Source organism: Nicotiana tabacum, chromosome 4, assembly GCF_000715075.1.
Source record: "Nicotiana tabacum cultivar K326 chromosome 4, ASM71507v2, whole genome shotgun sequence".
NCBI lineage: Eukaryota > Viridiplantae > Streptophyta > Magnoliopsida > Solanales > Solanaceae > Nicotiana > Nicotiana tabacum.
The window spans coordinates 82,250,441-82,270,360 of record NC_134083.1 but is presented as its reverse complement, the minus strand read 5'-3'; the positions used below and the strand labels follow the sequence as shown (position 1 = coordinate 82,270,360).

Sequence of the window (19,920 nt, the reverse complement as noted above, 5' to 3'; positions counted from 1 at the left end):
TTTTTTGTCACATCAAAATAGCAAAATTTACCCGCTAAAACTTAACCTTATAATAGTAGAATCAGCTTGATGGGCAGGTGCCAGGTTTTATCGTTATAATAAGTAAAATTTGTGATTTTATTGTTATAGTAAATAAAAGTTCAATTAATTTAATGTGAAAATGTTTTGTGAATTTACTATTATAGGGTAAAATTTAGTGACCTTACTATTATACGAGGTAAAATTTGCTTAATTGACCTTACTGATATACTAGGTAAAATTTGTTACTTTAATTTGACAAATAATAATTTCGTGACTTTACTATTACATTGACAAATTACAAGCAAAATTCATGTGTTGCGGGTAGGGGTGGTTCGGTTTGGGTCGGTTTTTCCATAAAAAGAAATCAAATCAAGTAAGTTGGTTTTCAAATATTGGAACAAAATCAAACCAATTAAGTCGGTTTTTTATTGATTCGATTTTTGTCGGTTTTTCGATTTTTTCGGTTATTTATCGGTTTTTTTCTTAAATATGAGACATACGCTACCAAACGCATATTTCGGCAACTACATTTTCAACGTAACACTATCAAATCAATTGTTCTTTGAGAAATCTATCATTTACCAAGATATATTGATGATAATTGAATCAAATAGTGATGAATAATTGAAGTACTCAATTAAAAATCAATTATTTTTTACATGATATAAATTCTTGTACTTAGCAAAAAAAAATTACCAATCAAACTAGAATGTAAAAGCAAAAAATTAGATTATTATAATAGCAAAGAACTAGATTAAAAATACAAATGAGTAATATGTACCATAAAATTTGAGAAATTTTATATAAAAATATACATGTGTGTAATAATAAATTTAAAAGTCAGTTGGTTCGGTTTTTTCGGTTATTTTTTTTATTAAAATCAAAACCAAACCAAACCTAAAAAGTATCGATTTTTTTGGTCGGCTTGGGTCGATTTTCGGTTTGGTTCGGTTTTTTGAGTTTTTATGAACACCCCTAGTTGCAAATATGGGTGCTCATGGTTCGATTTGGATCGGTTTTTCCCTAAAAAGAAACCAAACCAAGTAAATCAGCTTTTTAAATATTAGAACGAAATCAAACCAATTAAGTCAGGTTTTTTACAGATTCGGATTATGTCAGATTTTTTTGGTTTTTCGATTATTTATCGGTTTTTTTCTTAAATATGAGACCTTCACTACCAAACACAAATTTCGACAACTACATTTTCATCGTAACATTATCAAACCAATTACTCTTTTAGAAATCTATCAGTAACCAAGATATATTGACGATAATTAAATTAAATAGTGATGAATAATTAAAGAACTCAAAAATAAATTATTTTTAACATGAAATAAATTCTTGTACTTAGCAAGAGAAAACTACCAATCAAGCTAGAATGTAAAGGCAACAAACTAGATTATTATAACGGCAAAGAACTAGACTAAAAGTGCAAACCATTAATATATACCAATAAATTTTAGAAACTTTGTATAAAAATATACATATATAGGTAAAATAATAAATTTAAAATAGCTACTTCTATAATATGTTTGATTCGATTTTTTCGGTTATTTTTTGATTAAAACCAAAACCAAACCAAATTTGATCGGTTTTTAAAATTCAAATCCAAAACCAAATCAATCCAAAAAAGTATCCATTTTTTTTGGTCGATTTGGTTCGGTTTTCCGGTTTTAAGATGTTTATGAACACCCCTAGTCGCAGGAAAAAGGTTCGCCATCAATTACAAATTGCCTTAACTTGAAATTGGAAGTAATGTGTTCAACATTCCGACCAAGGTTCACCATAATGTGAGTCTTTTGGAGACTGGTAAAATTGAAAAATAAAGCTTACAGGAAAAAGAACAGACAACAAAACAAACAACGCCCCCCACCCCCACACACACAAATAAAAGGGGAAGGGGTACAGGAGCGATACTGCGGAGTAATGACGAACAAGCGATATAGATTTAGTCGCCATCGGGCGAAAGAAAATCACCAATCTTTCAATATTAATGCCCAAAAGTAATGACATCTATCTACAAGGAATTGATTACTTCTCTTACGAGAAGAAATTCAGTGTTTTGACCAGGAGAAAATTAGTACTACACATCCCATTGTCCTTGAGGAATCTAATGATACAACACATCTATAGAACTTTCAATCATATATTTCAGTCGGAACTTTAGCCGCCTGGGGGGCAAAAAAATTTACAGGATTACCTCAAATACTGCTGAGCCTAGTTTTACTTTTGTAACTTACATTCCAGATGATGTTCGGTTTACTCTTTGCGCACCCAATCTAGGAGCCGCAGGTTTGGTACCTCGGCCTCGCCCAATTGAAGGTCTCGCTGTGGCAGTTGGTACAGGAGCTGCAATAGCAGCCCAAGGGTCATTGTCATCAAGTGCTCCACTTCTCTTCACATTCAAAGGTTTTGCCGAAGGAGCTGGGGCTGCTATTGCAGCCCAAGGGTCGTCATCATTAACTGTTCTGTTTGCCCTCGAGTTTGATGGCTGAGAAGTTGCTCTTGGAGCAGGAGCAGCTACAGAACCCCACAAATCTTCATCATCATCTTTACTGATCTTAGAAGTGGTTTTACCCCTCAAACCAGTAACTGAAGCAAACATTAAAGAAACGAAATTAGTTGACCTGATGATCAAATCATATGCTTCCAATTTCTTGTCTTTTATTTCCTTTTCTAATTTTTGCATTCTTTTCTCTCCTTCTCTTTCCTTATTATTTGGGGGGGGGGGGGTGGGAGATGCAGTCAAAATCCTCCCAGTCATACGCAATTTGATACCCAGCCAAACCCCCAGGGATTTTTGATTCTCACTGTATGTGGATACGCATGCGTTTGCCTTTAGTTATACACGAACCAAGGAATTGAATCTTTCTAGAGACGTATATATTAGATGTAAGCTTTTGTTTGCACTCGAATTTATCAGGCATTATTACTACCTTGTGGTTTTGGTTGAGAGACAGGACGTCTTTGAGCAGCTTGAATATTTGCCAGAGAAGGAGATGGTTTTGGCTCTTCTTGAGGCTCAATGTCATCCCAACCATCTTTGTCACTGCCATTACCCTCATGAATTCCATTTTCAAGTTCTCCCCATCCATCAGTTGACGTTGGGGATACAGGTACAGGATGATCTGCCACATCTGCTCGTGAACTTATATGGACCGGTGTTATACTCGAACTATCTGCAACTATGTGATTTGGAGAATCAATATCAATAGCAATTCCAGAGACAAAGGCATCATCATAAGCATAAAACTCATTTTTGAAATAAGCAATGTGACAATAATCTCGGTTATCCACTAAGGGCAGTAGCATAATTAAAAAAAATTGGCAAGAGGCATACTTGAGCTAGCATCGGAGACTGCAGAAGCAACAGGCACACTAGCTGGAGCATTGGAACTCTGTTCTGGGGTTTTGCCACCTTTAAGGGTCAGAGAGCTCATAGCCCAACTGCATCAAAGCAATGAAGGCATACTATTGAAGAAGACAGGAAAGAAAAATGCAAACTGCATAATGGAAAAGGAAATTGTACAGCTTGCGTAACCATCACATTGAAATTCCACAATATTTCATTACATCGTCATTTCTAGTAGTAATTCTCACTAAAAATTCACTAATGCACAATCAATGCCCTTCAAATTGCCATAATCACAGCAAAACGCTGGAATTACAAGTTAACATATTCTTTTGCCATAATTATATCCAAATTCAGGTGAATAAGCTCTAAGATTTGATTGTTTCAGCTTGTATCCAAATCAGAGTTATGGTGGTCAAATGTTGAAATAGCAGCAACATAACACATAAGAACAGAAGCATACCCAAGCAAACCCGCATTCCCAGGAATTGATGAAGTTCCCATGCTTGTAGTGCTGGTATCCCCGGTGCTTGTCTGTATATGCCCAAAACAAAAATATTATACATGGTCAGGGGAAGGGAGGATTGACTATAAGTGAAAATGCAACAAAGAATCAGTGATGGGGCACTGATGGGAGGAGATATTGACTACCATGAAAAGAAGTAAAGAACAAAATTCATACATATAGAAAACTCATGCAAGCCAGTAATATAGTTCTGGAATAGTCATAACAGCAGAAATATATGTTGATTTTACCCAAAAAGTCCACCAATGTGGTAAAAGGTTAGAGTTCAAGAGAAATAAACAAACATGAGCCCCTAAGTTGAACGTAAAAAAATATTTCTGAACAAACGCGAAAATTTTCACGCAGCTAAAGGCAGCCTAATGTCAAGGTTTATCCAGGTAAACTGCAAAAAGCTCCCCAACAAATGGCAGAACGACATGGCCCGCTGAGCAGTTTATGACCGCATGGATTAACAAGAAGAAGAAACTGTTGTTCTTCTGGATAAGAACAAGGGCAGTCTATGCCAGCTGAACAGTTCATGACTTCAAAGGGGAAATCCTTTTTTCTTTTTTGCCCTTTATGTGGTTGCGCAAAAGTTAACCCACGAGGTAATATCATCTAGTGATCTCTCACCATAACTTCACAGAAAGAAAGCTTTTAAACACAAGACTATAGAAAACATTATGTCCACAAAACAAAAATCAAGAAGAATATATACCTTATCATGGTGCTGCTTGACTATTTGCAAAAATTGGTCAACCGCTTGGAATGCTTTTGATCGGACATCGCTGTTTCATCAAAAAGGGAGCAGTGAAACCAGGAGTGTATGTGCAGAGATACACAGAACGAGTTGCAGAAATATTCAGAATGAGTCATTCGCTCAAACACAATAAAGGTTCAAAAAGTAAGATCAAGCAAATAAACATCAAATAATCTTCAATGCCATCTGGGCAGGGGAAAATAAATATCCCACGCAAATACTCCCTCCTCCTAATTTCTAGACACTTACCAGTTTGAGACATTCCAAAAATGTTTGACAGCATTCCATCGATATTATTTGATCCAACTTTTAAGAATGCACATTAATTTATCTGTTTAACTAATTACCTTTATATGTGATGTTTCTTTATCAAATTAACTTTTCAATCATTATCCTAATAGCCTTAAACTACCAGAATAATACAAAGTCAAACTAATGGAACAGACGGAGTAGAAGAAATGGAAGAAGTTTTGAAGTCCCATCTGTAGATTCAGTTTGGCTTTGGCACTAGCACAGTAGCACAAGCTAGAGGCTTCACAAAGTAAACACAGCTAAACTTTATATTTGATAACCAACAAATCCATATTGTTCCAGGCATCCAGCTTCAGAACTTGGTGGATAGTAAACCGATCCTCTACTGCAAATGTCTTGTTTTCTTAAAGTTTTACCAATACGGCAATGTCTATAAGCATCACGACAGCCAAAGAACACATAATTGCGCCACTAATTTAGATTGGAGAACTGACTCAACCAGTCTAAACATTAATGTATCCACAAAGGATACAAGCAATCACAGCAATCCAATACCAATAGCCTAAACCAAGGACTCCCATAAGAAAACATCCAAACTGAATACAAACAACAGAAACACATCCATGGAGTTCAAGCATATAGGCGTTTAAAGTAGCTCCTGGCATCATAATCACTAATTCATAGCAAGCAAGACCAACAGAGAAGACAGACAGGGACCACTGCCATTTTAAACTGCTAGCTCGCTTACATTCCTAAATTTTGAGCATTAACCAAAATACTCTTAAACAGCATCACAGAGTAACTATTACAAATTGCAAGCTGTATTTAACTACTTTTAAGCATAGTACATTTTGATATATGATAGCAATTTCTGACATCTTTTGATATATGAGAGCAACCTCTGACATCTCAAGAAAGTAAGAACAAATCATATTTAGACCCAGCAAAATAACTCTATTATCAGGAAAAAGGGAAGAGTTTCATAAATATTTTTCCTTAACGGTACGTGCTAAAATAATCTGGAAGAGAAGTGCTAAAGTAATGTAGTATAAACATAAGGATTAAGAAAACAACAAATATAAACTACTAATACAGAAGAATACCTGTCTGGATCAATGGTAAGTACGACAATATTAGGTAAAATTCTAGTTGCAATCTCAGTCACGTCATAATAAGAACTAGTAGCACTCAACGCCATGACACCTGCCACAGAATATTTACATCCATTAATGTGAATAGAGGAAAGGAGGAATACAAATGGCAATCAAAGTTAAAGAAGTTCGTCGCAAGACCGACAAAAGTTCTCACTGAAAAATATCAACTCAAGAAGATTCATTCAGCTAAGCAATATGAAGTCAAATATATGTTCCTACCTGCTCCTCGAGCAGGTGAAAATGTATCACGCAAGGCACGAACGGTGAACGCATTTATTAGAACTCTTTTCCTCGTCTACACACAAAAAGAACCATCAGTTGCCATCACAACGGAAAAGAAGCCTTGGAAAAGTATTAAAATGGAACTGTAATAGAATCTGCCCATTAATGTTTTCTTTACACATAAGTGTTATCAATATAAAGCAAACCCCTTAGACATTTGAAAATATCTATTCACTTATATGAATTATGCACTTGTATCAGAATCAAACAAGTAACTTCTTACCCCCTCATTGAGGTAACTGGCTATGTTTCCAAGCAATATGGTAGTGTTTGTTCTAATTGCTGGTTCTTCATCAACCTAAATGAACAACAAATAGAACAAGAAACTATGAGGCAAAGAAATTAAACTTGCACAAAAAAAAAAATAGTTGTTTTGCACCTAAGATGCATACCTGTAGCTTGGAGAGATACTTCAACAAAGACCCCGATATAGTGCGATGTGACAGCTGCAATGAAAATTTAAAGGAACAATATCAGTTCGAAAGATCCTAGGAAATTAACACAAGATGCAGCTGCTTATAACTGGTAAAGCATGAAGATTTTAAAAACAACAATATATCCGTGTCAGATACCATTTGATAGATCAAGTGTTGGACATGTGCTAGAAACACATTGACCAACTTCTGAATTGTTTTTGTTGTAACTGTAATTAGCATGTTTTAAAAATGACCTTTTTCCTTCAATGCAAGGACGACATAACATATGATCATTTTAGTTTTGTAAAGGATGGATACAAATTTAGAGAAGAAAGAAGCATAGGTTAACGGATGGAAGAAGTGTGTCATGCAATATTGATTGTTTATTATGCAACATGCATGTTATATGCCGATATCACATCTTCTTTTACCCGAATTCATATTTTTTAATCCGGAATTAATTGTAGTACACAGTCCAATAACCATTCTAAAGATCAACATCTTACTTTTTTTGTGGCACTCCACAGAGGCGGATCTAAGATTTAAGTTGTATCATGTATAGGTTCAACCTTTAAGATTTTTAGCATTGAACTCATTGTATTATTTGAAGTTGTGTGTTCATATTACTATTTATTGCATTATTAGTGAATTTTTATACATAAATATGCTCCGCCTCAAAAGTACTAGGTTCAGTTCAACCCGTTGCCGATACATTGCATATTTGCATCCGCCTCTGGCACTCCATATAGGTAGTGCTTTCTTTCATTTTTCTTTATAACTGAGAGATCCCTGTAGCCAGTGGTGCAAGGTTCGAAACTCGGTGGATAATTGACCCCTGCCTCTACCTTCTCCACTATAATACCAGGTTTTTGTCTATAGGTTCGAACCCGTGACAGGCGCCTAACCCAGACATCACGCCCTGCGCTCTAGACCAAAGACCTGGGGGCGTAGGTAGTGCTGTTAGATGACCAATTAAAGTAATATAGATATTTAGAGTGGCATGTGGATGCTTAGAATCAAGAAATACTTATTGCCCGGATGAAAACTACCTCGAGGAAAGTGTCAAGTTATCAAGCAAATAAATGCTTCAGTTCAGGTACCCAGTTATGTGTTAACATTTTGTTCTGACCCATTTGTAAAACTTATCCCAAAAGTTGAAAAGTTACCAGCAATTTGAAATAACAAAAAAAGGACATATTAGAGAATGCACATACCTTAGGAGCTAACACAAGCATAGATTTAAGCGTCAACTCCCGAAGAAATGCAGATGTGTCAGAGAACCCAGTAGCCACATGAGCATACACCTGATCAAAAGTATTATCAGCCATACCCATGGTATTATCAGCCATACCCACGATGTAAGTGCAAGAGGTTTTTTGCCTCTTGGACATGTGCTTCAAAAAGGGTAATTGTGTGCTCGAAATGTATCAACAAAAATGCATTCACTAGTCCCATACCTGCTCATCAACGATTTGTGAAGATAATGACTCCCCGTACTGATCAATGTGCTGCAGTAGACTGACTCGGATAGCGCGATCATTGGCAGCAAAGAGTTTTATAATAGTTGGCAGCACCTATATTAGAGGCATAGCATTGATATGTAAGTCAAAAGAAAACCCGCGAGAGAAGATGTGATCATTTTGCTGGATGAAGAAAATACTTAATATCAGGAAGGAATGGGAGAGATGGAAAGTGTTCAACCTTGATACTAAACTCTTCATTTGAAAGCCAAGAACCCATTTTTAACAACGCCGTTAAAGCAGGTGCAGCAGCTGAACCAAATTCTAATGCAGAAGCTAGCAAAGGAAGCAACTGCAACAAGACATTGTTTGATTTGCTTTCATTTCACACACGTCACATTGAACCAAAATGTATCGTGCTAGAAAAAAATTGGGAATACCTTCTTCAGCACAATTTCACGCGGAAGTTGCTCTGCAAGATTCGGAAGCTTACGGAAGAAAGTGTCCTTTTCAACACTGTCTTTGAGATTAAGAATTTCCATGAACTGTATGGTCTCCAATAACTTATTTTGGAAATATTCTGCCGATGTATGATTAGCAACATTAGAAGAGATCCAACATGTGAATGATACATTAACATTAGAGAGAGCAGAGTAATGATAAGACTTCAAGGAAGATACATATAAGAAAAGAAACAACACTTGGGATAAACCCAGAGGGATAACTACAAAAGCATACCAGATGAGCAAAAGCAAATTTTGTTCACATGCTGAATGAACAATTGTATTGAAAAAACAGCAAATTAAGAAGAACATAGGCATAGAAAATATTGTTCACGTGATGAATGAATAATGGAAGCACCAGCTGATTATGAGGTATAACACAGGCATAAGAAGCTGAACTTCAGTAAGACAACTCAAATAAAACTAATCTGATTCAGCTAGACTAAAAGTCCAGAAAGAAAATACAATAGAGTTCAGAGACTTGTCAAAAAAGAGGAAACAGAATAGGGTTCAGAGAAGAAATTAAAACTCGAGGAATAGACAAAACTTGGAAGATAAGATACAACACACACAGACCAGGAGAGATATATACATTTAAGCAAATGTGTAAGTAGAAATTCCACTTTCATTTAGCTATCTCCACTGGCTATAAAGATTTACAACAAAAAGTCTCTGTGAGAAGGTCAGTAGGCTAAACCAAAATTGACGAGAAATTAAAAAGGAATAGGTGACATGATTAACTTTGTTAATGATAGATATTAATTAAAGGTTAGGACCACACCATGACTACCACGTCATAAAATCTCCACATTACTCTTTAACCATGAAAACAACACACAAATACAGCTGTTTCATGTGAACTATGCAGAATATGTTGACCTTTTCTTCATATGTAGTGGAGGGTAGGAAGTTAGAAAAAATCATAACAGACTGCAAATACTACATTCCACCTCCTGACAATTTTGATTGACAAATTAAACAAAAGTGATCGCTAGACATTTTCCGATATCTAGAACGATAAACCCACTTCAATGTGAGTCTCTGATGGGAAGCATTAACTCAGAAGCAAGTCAAAGCAAAGTATCAGACGTATCTAGAGCTAATATCCGCAGTTAGAAAGACTTAACCCAGACCAGCACAGCAATTATATGGCGTGTAACATATATTGATGCACATAGAGCAATCATAACATCCATTGGGAAAAATAATAATTAACAATATAGCAAGTTAGAGTTAATAGTGATACCATGTAAGCAGTTCAGAGAGTTAAAGAAGGAAATTTAAACACCAAACTCAAATCAAAACAAGGATAATTACCACCATTCTCCAGAAGTTTTGATGAATTCAATCTGCGAGCAGGCATAGAACTTAAGAGACGTTGATAATCTGGAAGTAGAGACTGTGAGACAGGAACATAAGCCAATTGTGACCGGATACAAGAATATAACAAGAGTCAAGAGAATACAAATGAAAACCAGAAACTTAGCAGCAATACCTTTGGAATGGATGCAGTATTCCGCAACTCCTCTGTTTTGCTCAACTTTGTACAAGAGAAGAGTTCATAGATAAGACAGCCTAACAATACCCCCAGAGCAAAAGATTAGTTCATGGTGGAAGAAAGAAATTTAAGAACCTATGCAGCATTTCAAAAACTACTCAAAAAGCTGACATCCATTTGCATCGAAAAATTGTGATCCCCCCCCCCAAAAGAAAAATAAAAAGTAAACAAAAACTCAAAATGCATCGCAACAACGATCTGAAAGAGGGTATGGAATTTAGTCATTAACCAAGTGCTTTCTAGTTTTAAATGATAAGGCCAGTAACATTGACAGGCCACCACAACAATGTTTGAATGCCCAAATGTGAAACCTAAGTGTAGAAATATAAACTAATGACTTGTCAAATTAAAGAAGATATCTAGCTTGCACGATCTGAAACCACAGATACAGAGACTAACCCAAACCCCAAGAATCTATAGCCCAAGGAGGAGATTTTCTGATTGACATCCAATCAGACTTGAGCATCTCCATGGGTTTGTACTGTGCACCAATAAGCCAATCATATTGCTGAAAACAAAAACAAAAGGTAAAAAAATAAATAATTTTTAAGTCATAAATGTTACAGCACAATTTGGTCAATAAGAATCAATGCAACTGAAGAAAACTGCACGAATAAAGAAAACTACAATTCTTCAGCTAAGAGGAAAATAGAAAAAGATATTCATATTTAAGGATAATTAATTCATTATGTACTTCGCTTGAACAGAAGAAAGTAAGTAACTAACAAGTGGCAGGGTCTAGAAAGAACCCTTGTTATTCTGTTCAGAATTTAAATTGAGATAATATGATATGAAGACTTAAAAAGAACTCCACTAATTTAATCCTGAATCAGAGGTTACCAGCATTGGTCCAACAGAAGACTCATTATTCCCGTCAAACTCAGAAAGAACGTCAAAGGCATGCAACTTCCAGTCTAGAGTTTGAGTAACGACGACACTAGCCACGCAAACATTGCCATGAACCTGCAAGGGTAAAGCACACGTTGAAACAATCCATCAAACACAAGAGTAATCAGGTAGAGTTTGCTTTTATGGGGGGAGAGGGGGGGTTGACAGGCTCTGGGAGACTGGGACACACCAAGAACCAAGGGTGGAGATTGAGGCAGCGGATGGCTTACCCCAGCTTTTCAATTTTTTTAACATTTGGTCTCTAAAAGTCTACGTCTTTTGATAATATTCCTTGAGAAAAATACCCTAGCTCCAAAAAAATTTGAAAATTTTCCTGTAAAGTTTCCCTTCCTCCAATTACAGTATAAGCTGGCCCCTCTTCCAATATCCAGGTTCTGCCATGTCCAAGGACTAAATTATAAAGCTTAAGGATACAACAAATGCATCTAAACATCTAATGTACAGAGCCACTGCAGTTCAACCATTTCAATATTCAGATGCATCAATAAACAAACCTACGGAGCAATATCATATTTAGCCAAATAGTCAAAACATCCAAATCACTTCCAGAGAACATTGGTACATGTGATCCTTCAACAGGGAAAGCAAATCAATTCCATTAGATAATTGACTTACAAGTTTACAGTCGTTATTCAAGAAGCTAACAGCTTTGGCTATTCGATGCAAACCCCATGCGTAATACTCATCTCTGCCACATCAAATGAGATGCATTAAACAGACGTCAAAAGTAAATAGCATGTTGAAGAGACATGGGGATTACAGTGGTATCCTAGATGCCAAGGGATTTACAAGATCAAAATATGAAGGCATAACCACACACAAGCACACAACTAAACAGCCAACCAATCAGCAGTCTGTCTCAGTTACAGCTAATCCAACAAAAAGTGCCGCAATACCATGGTGATTAATAATATCAATTGAGATTAACCCTTCAAAAGTTGATTTGTTTAACATCATTTGACCTCAATTCACCAAAATTAAAATAACTCAAACCAAAATCACATTAAAAAGATAGTAACATGCCCAAAGATTTTTTTTTTCTTTCGATAACTGAGAAATCCCGAGCCAATCGCGCAAGGCTCCGGGCAGTGGATAATGGGCCTGCCCCTCCACCCTTCTCCACTTAAATACCAGACTTTTTGTCTATGGCAGGGTTTGAACCCGTGACGTGTGCCTAACCGACACATCAAATGTTGCACTCTTATCACTAGACTAAGCCCCCGTGGCAGATACCCTTTTTTTAGTCTGAAGATACCTAATTCACTTAAAATAATTTTTCAAGTTTAAAGAAAATGACAAACTACTTCTTCCCCTTTCCTTTAGGCTTTCCCATAAATGAATAAAGTTTGTGGACCCCAGAACTTCCCCAATCTAACAATAAAGAATATGTATTTTTAAGTATTAACTCGATAATCTTAGCGCTAGATCTCTGATTTTAATATAAGTACTATCTTACCAGTTCAAAAAACAAAATATTGACTCAATAATCACTCCCAAGTGAAATAAGATTAAAAAACGGATAGAGCATATAATTTATATATTATTAAAAGGAGAGGAAAAAGCCCTCTCCTTAAGCCAAGTGGCAGACCAGAAAAAAGCCACATGGCATAAGTAATTAATAATTAGTTATTTAGTTAATAATTAGTTATTGGTTATTTTTTTGAATTTAAATATCTATAAAATAATAAAATAAAATATTTTATAATAAAAAACAAAAATTTTAAAAAAAAACAGTCCATTCAAATTGGAGAGTAGTTTCAAGCTGGAGTTTTTAAATTTTTTTTAAATAAAAAACTAAAATTACAAAAAATAAAAACTGTCAATTCAAAATTTCTTTGTTTTTTAATATTTTTTGTTTTTCTTTTAAAAATAAAATTTTTATTTTTTTCAAAAACTATTATTGAGAATAATAGAATAAAATTAAAATATAAAAATATATATATCTTCTATTATATAAAAAGAAAGTAGAAAGTAGCATACAAAAATATTAAACAAAGTCATATGCTAATAAAAGTTTCTATTAACAATGCAATAATACTAAATATTGAATAATATAATAAAGAAAAACACAGAACAAAAAAGTTATTCGATGCCTATATAAGTCTCTTTAATTTAATTGAGATTTTATTCATTAAAATTCAGATAATATTATTGAGAACAATAGGATAAAATTTAAAATAAAAAATAGTTCAAGAGTAATAAAATATATATCTTCGATTATATTATAAAAAGAAAGTAGTAGACAAAAATATTAAACAAAGTAATATGCTAATAAAAGTTTCTATTAACAATGCAATAATACTAAATATTGGATAATATAATAAAGAAAAATACATAACAAAAAAGTTATTCAATGACTATACAAGTCTCTTTAATTTAATAGAGATTTTATTCATTAAAATTCAGACAATATTATTGAGAACATTAGGATAAAATTTAAAATAAAAAATATATTTCAAGAGTAATAAAATATATATCTTCTATTACAAAAAGAAAGTAGTAGACAAAAATATTAAACAAAGTAATATTCTAATAAATATTTCTATTAACAATGCAATTATATTATATATTGGATAATATAATAAAGAAAAATACATAAAAAAAAAAAGTTATTCGATGATTATATAAGTCTCTTTTATTTAATAGAGATTTTATTCATTAAAATTCAGATAATATTATTGACAACAACATAATAAAATTTAAAATAAAAACTATTTCAAGATTAATAAAATATATATCTTCTCTTAAATTACAAAAAAGCGAGCAGAAAAAAATATTAAACAAAATAATTTGCTAATAAAAATTTCTATTAACAATGTAAAAATACTAAACATTGGATAATAGAATAAAGAGAAAAATATAGAACAAAAAAGTTATTCAATGACTATATAAGTCTCTTTAATTTAATAGAGATTTTATTATTGGGTATATCATATTGATAAATAAGATAACAATTGAAATTTATTAAAGCGATACGATCTAATATGTTCAAACAAGCCCGATCACAATTTAATTTAATTAATATTGACCGCGCATCGCGCGGGTACGACTACTAGTATTTTTTGTAAGTGTTAAAACCAATCTATTTTGGAAATATTATTGTAATTGTTAATACAAATCTCTTTTGTGACTCATTGTGTCTTGCATGTGTGGGAATAATTATTTTGCATGCCTCTTTTTTTTTTTTTTGGAGGAAGTAATGTGTTTCATTAAAAAGGCATCAAGGGGATGCAAGGTCACAAGAGGCAGAATTACAAAAGAACAAAATACAAGAGTGCATTGTATGCCCCAATACAATGTCTCAATATAGAACAAGAGAGCTAACAAATTCCAAAAATTGGTCAGTACAAATTACTGGGGATAACTTTGTTGCATGCCCAGGTTGAATCACCCCCTCCTATGACATAGAGTTCACAACATTAATTTTTCAAATAAAGAGCATGAATCATGAGCAAAACTTACGACCAACATGCACAACCACAAAAACAAGAAGCCACTTCAATTGTTCGTGATATTTTGATTTCCAAGGCCATAAGAAGAAGGATGATAAAAATATATACAAACACATGGGTGAGAAAATATGATAACCCCAACTTGCAAAAAAACTTCCACTCCCTAGCATCCTTGCATAAATCGAATAAAATCCAGAACAATTTTTTAACACCAAAACTAAGGGAACTTTACAACAACAAAAAAACGGAACCTTTAGCACTTCTTAAAACCGCCTGACAAACAATTCTGTGGGTCAACATCTCAACCATTCTTTTACATAGAAAATGTAACCTTGCTCAAAGAAGCAACAACTTCTCAGAAAAATACCACTAGATACATGATTGTCAGTCTAAAACCACATTCATTCCTCATGAATCTGGGCTAGATGCCAAATAAAAGAATATAGATTCCAGCACCCAGGGGTGTGGCCTAGTGGTCAATGAAGTGGGTGAGAACCATGAGGTCTCAGGTTCAAATCCCAGCGGAGGCAAATACTAGGTGATTTCTTCCCATCTATCCAAGCCTTAGTGGATAGAGTTACCTGGTACCTGTTGCTGGTGGGAGGTGGCAGGTATCCCGTGGAATTAGTCGAGGTGCGCGCAAGCTGGCCCGTACACCACGGTTATCAAAAAAAAAAGAATATAGATTCCAATTATAGGCAATAAGCACATAACATCATATATTCCGATAAATTGCTGTCACAGAACTACCATATTTCCCCATTATTGGAACACAGAGAGTCAGGCAATCAAGCATCGGAATCGTAGAGTGGAAAAGAAGCCAAAGTACATTCATACCTCTGGGTACCTTTTAATCCTAATTCCTTTAGCTTCTCCGAGAGTGGCATGACAGGTTCAGTAACAATATAGATGGTAACCTTGGTAGTAGAACCATCAAAATTTTCTGCTTCGGTGCTGTGAAGAAATGACAAAATATTTGGATGCCTAACCTGAAAAGAAAAACAACTGGCATTTAGAAGAACTCTGATGAAAGGGAAAAGAGTACTCCAAATACAATATAATGCAAAGTCTAATTGTACTCCCAATATACAACCAATAATTAGCTTACAGTGCGAAGTCGCTTGACTCCATTTCGGCCAGCAGCTAAATGTCCATCGTTTGCATTACTCCCCGTAAGTGCAAATATTGAGACAGGAGTGCCATCATCCTGTTATAAGAGAAAAGATCAACTTCCCTATTTGCATGCAGAAGAGGACGACATTCATTTTTTTCTCTTTTGGGATAAGCATAAAAGCATTCTATATGCTACCGGTTCATTAAGGTATTTAAGCAGAAGGAATCTCACGGGTCACAATTCCATCACATAAGGATTTATTATTCATGGCTAAGCAACAAGCATTGATCCATAAGACTAAGTCGAAATAGAACATATTGGAAGTAACTTTTCGAAGAAAATAAAATAAAATAGAACACATTAGAAGCAAAAGATTCATATAGGCGATATCAACTAATTGAGATAAGGCTTAATCATGATACACCTATTTCGGTCCAGTTTTTGCTAGGAATTTTTAGTCAGTTTAGAGATGGTATGTCAATAGAAATCTAAGAGAAACTCTTGAAATAGAGAAACCTAAACTATTGCAGAGTGAAATGAAGCGGGTACAAATGGGAGTGGAATGGATAGTGAGGATTCGTATATCCAATTCCAACTAGCTTGGGGTTGAGGCACAATTATTGTTGATGCTTTAAAGCAACAAGGATTATGTTGCATAAACACCCTTTCTTATGGAGCTCACTCACTAAGCTGTTATCCTTCGGCTCCTCCTCCTCTCTTTTTTTTTTTCCTTTACTTCTGAATGGAACAGGGGAAGAGACTGACATGTTTATTCCAGAGAATTTCATAAGAATAATCAAAATAATATCATACAATCTTCCATTAAAAAAATTGTAATATGGTAGCAAAGTATTGTTTATGATTAAGGTGAAAACCTTTTTTTTAGTGTTCCTCGATATGGTCCATTTAACAAATGATCATACACTTTAGGCACGTATTAATTTTTAGTACCGTCATTACACAATCTAGTCCCTGAGATATTATAAAATGAAATTGTGATCTGTTTCTAGTGGGGTACATGGAAGAATTAGATTAATTAGTAGATTGTGTCTCACGCATATATCTTTAATAATTCATATCATATTCAAAAATACGGCCATAAACAAAACAAAAAATTGAAAATTATTGTAGTAAGAAGTGATAACCACCCAGCATCAGCATAGATTCGTTCTAAACACTATGAGAGTTCATTTTTGAAAATTTCATTTCCAGATAAGAGGCTTTATTCGTGGACCATTTTGAGAGAAATAACTTTCCTGTGGATTATGTATCTTTGCAGTAATGAAACATCTATTAGCTGGATCCTAGTACTGGATAAAATCAAGAAAAATAAAATACAGGCAGACCAAATGATTAAGAATTATTTTTTCCCTGCACACCTCGTTTCATGCATAAAACTACAGAATGAACATATTTGGAGATTCTAAAGGCCACGTTATAACGTCTCTCTTGTGTCGTCCTATAATTGTTAAAAAAACTACATGCAAGAATATTTCAAGACCATGATGACAGTAATTAGTAACTAAATCAGTAATCATCTAAAATTCACTTATGTCTCATTGAATTTATCAGAGCACCAAACTTCAAGAAAAGTGTGGGGAGATGAGATTACCGAATAAGAAACAAAACATCATCTTTTTAACTGTATGCGTGCGTTTCATGTAATTTGGAAGAAATATTATTCTGAAAAGTAAGAAATGGATAAGGAACAGGTAACGTGCCGTCTCACTAGATGCAGACCGGATGCATCACTTTCTTTTGACCTCCAAGGACTTCAACAAACCATCTTAGAAGACATGTTCAGATCAAAATGGCAGCGAAACAATTTAATCATTGATGAGAAAGTTAAAATATCCCCAAATGGTTAGGCATCAACACATCCACCAAAGGCTCCATAAAGAAAACGACCAACATCGCAGCAACGACTAATGGACAGTGGACAAGTAAGAGTGTACAATCTAGCCTAATGTAGAAGAGAAGCTACTCATTCGCCCCGTCTTAGACATTTATCGTCGCATCTCTCAGAATTTTCGGTTGAAGAACTTTAATGCCTTAACAATAAAAACATTTCTTTCTCAAGATAGGCAGGCAAGGAAGGTCAATTCTCTCATGGTCTCTGGTTGGTCCTAAGCGATCTAAAAGGAGTGCAACAACAGCCATGAAAGCTTCCTCTCAGATATGCGCGAATGAGGAATATCGATCAAGATTTTTTTTAATGACTGAGATCTATCTAGGGCAAACCCTTAGGACCAACCCGCAGCCTTCAAAATCTCGAGGACAATGGGTCACCCCTCTTCTCCACTTAAATACCAGGCTTAGTTCACATTGCGCAGGGCTCGAACTTGTGACCTAAGTCACAAGTCCCTCAACCTTTGCCACTTGAACTATTGATCTAAATATTATCTTCAAATAATTAATATATAATCAAGGTTAAACCAAAATTTTCTATTTTTTCTTTTTTCTTAAGCTTGGAGAGTGACATGCGATGACAGGGTGTGCCAAAAACATTATTCGTACCTAAATAATATGGAAAAAAAATATGAAAATTGACTAGAAATCTCAAATTCAATTCCAAGGCTAGAGTTCCCAAGTGGAGCCATAGATCGTACAAATTCTTTATTTCTATTTTTGTTTTTGGGATAAATAGGTTGAAGAAATTCTTATGCATTAGGAAGCTAAAAAGAACCCTCAACATTTCCTAGAGTACATACCATGCGAGCAGAGAAAACAACAGAAGATCTAGAACTGAGTCAATTTCACAAGTTACATGGATGAATATGATCTCCAAAAAGAGCAAGCACAGGAAACTATCCCCAAAAACTGTGCACAAATAGAGTTTGGCATCTAATGATGCATGAGACCACATAAGTGGCTTGAAGATACTATTAAGTGCTTTGCAATATGATCATGTGTTTTTTCTTCACTAGACAGCTTAAAGAAGATCTCTCAGTCAGACTTGTTTATCACAAGTATAAGACAGTTTTCAGCAATCAGATAATGCACTTGAGCAAAATGCAATTCAAGAGATGTCCAAGTGAAAACCAGAATAGATCTACCCAACTAGCTGTGCCACCCTGAGTATAGTGGGATAGTGCCTTTTTATTATGAATCAATCCAGCAGCTAACCTGTAACTCCTAAGAACTAGCAAAGTAACAGAAATAGAGTATAAGTATACTCCTAAATTCTGCCTGAAAGATCTCCTACGTTCCATAATTTAAAATTCCAATGCATTCGTAGTCTTCAGTACGATCCATTATGTAAAACAAAATTAATCTTTTCTTAAGCATGTTCAGAAGTAAACGTGATAAATTCCACAATTAAAACTATAACACTTGCGGAAGGGCAGTGCACTGATAATAGGAAACTGGTAATAAAACATCAAACCAAAGCAATTATCAGCTCGGATAAATGAAAATGAGATAAGATAACTGCGTAATTGAGTAGAGGAAAACGGAGAGAACTAACCTTGGAGGTCCCACGGCAGTGAACCCAAGATCCCCAAGCAGAGGAATAAGGTTCGCCGATGTTGTAAGGCAGATCCTTGAGTCCCGTTCCAGATCCGCCGACGACGCCTTTCAAAAACTTGAACATCCTCTTTACTTCCGATTAAACGCACCGATCTCCGATCGATGAAAGAGGGAGACGGGCCGGTAAACGAGCGAGGATTGATCTGCTGGTTTTTCGAGAGTTATTTTGTGCAGCAAAGGAACTGAAAAAGTGAAAATTGATATGCTTGATTCTGTGCTCCGTGGATCTATGACAGCGTGTGGTCGCTCGGATCCTGCACCGTTAACGTTGTCGAGGGGAAAAAAATTACAATTACAATAAAGAAAATAAGAAAAACCAAATAAAATAAACTAAGTGAAATAAAAGAGGAATATTGCAAAGAACAAGAGAGAAAATTCTATTGATTTTGAAATCAATTACAATGGGATAAATTTATAGGGGAAAAATGACTTAGTCACAAAGTAACAAACTCTTTAAAATATAGACATCCACCTATAATGCAATTCTATTCATAACACTTCCCTTGAATAACATTTAATATGCCTCGTTAAACCCTTAACTAAAATAAAATTCAGTGAAAAAAAACTATAGTGAATGAAAAAGAGTAAACATGTTTAGAAATGCGCCTTTTAGTTGCCTCGTTAAAATCCTTGAAAGAAAAATCCAGTGGAACA

At 34.7% G+C, this 19,920-nt stretch overlaps 1 protein-coding gene across 2 annotated transcripts; it reads right to left on the bottom strand.

Moving 5' to 3' along the window:
• Positions 1-1,968: 1,968 nt before the first annotated feature.
• Positions 1,969-19,565, bottom strand: LOC107779868 (uncharacterized). Of its 2 annotated transcripts, none has more exons than XM_016600364.2 (21): positions 19,205-19,565; positions 15,733-15,831; positions 15,462-15,613; positions 11,788-11,860; positions 11,104-11,226; positions 10,663-10,771; positions 10,201-10,280; positions 10,023-10,104; positions 8,643-8,782; positions 8,444-8,554; positions 8,200-8,316; positions 7,957-8,046; positions 6,719-6,772; positions 6,550-6,624; positions 6,264-6,339; positions 5,994-6,093; positions 4,597-4,666; positions 3,837-3,907; positions 3,362-3,468; positions 2,958-3,206; positions 1,969-2,613 (listed from the first exon to the last, which is right to left on the bottom strand). In XM_016600364.2, the coding sequence occupies exons 1-21, from the start codon at positions 19,328-19,330 to the stop codon at positions 2,258-2,260; spliced, it is 2,460 nt and encodes an 819-aa protein (XP_016455850.1). In that variant the 5' UTR covers positions 19,331-19,565; the 3' UTR covers positions 1,969-2,257. The 2 variants fall into 2 exon arrangements, with proteins under 2 accessions (XP_016455850.1, XP_016455851.1); XM_016600365.2 differs by having other exon boundaries at positions 2,958-3,200.
• Positions 19,566-19,920: the final 355 nt, after the last annotated feature.

Bases quoted from the DNA above. Each gene is read 5' to 3' on its own strand.
- LOC107779868 (XM_016600364.2), bottom strand. From the start codon at position 19,330: ATGTTCAAGTTTTTGAAAGGCGTCGTCGGCGGATCTGGAACGGGACTC. The intron at 10,772-11,103 runs GTAACCTCTGAT...TTTTGTTTTCAG, and splicing joins CTTCTGTTGGACCAATGCTG to CAATATGATTGGCTTATTGG. The intron at 2,614-2,957 runs GTAGTAATAATG...TGTTTGCTTCAG, and splicing joins CTCTCAACCAAAACCACAAG to TTACTGGTTTGAGGGGTAAA.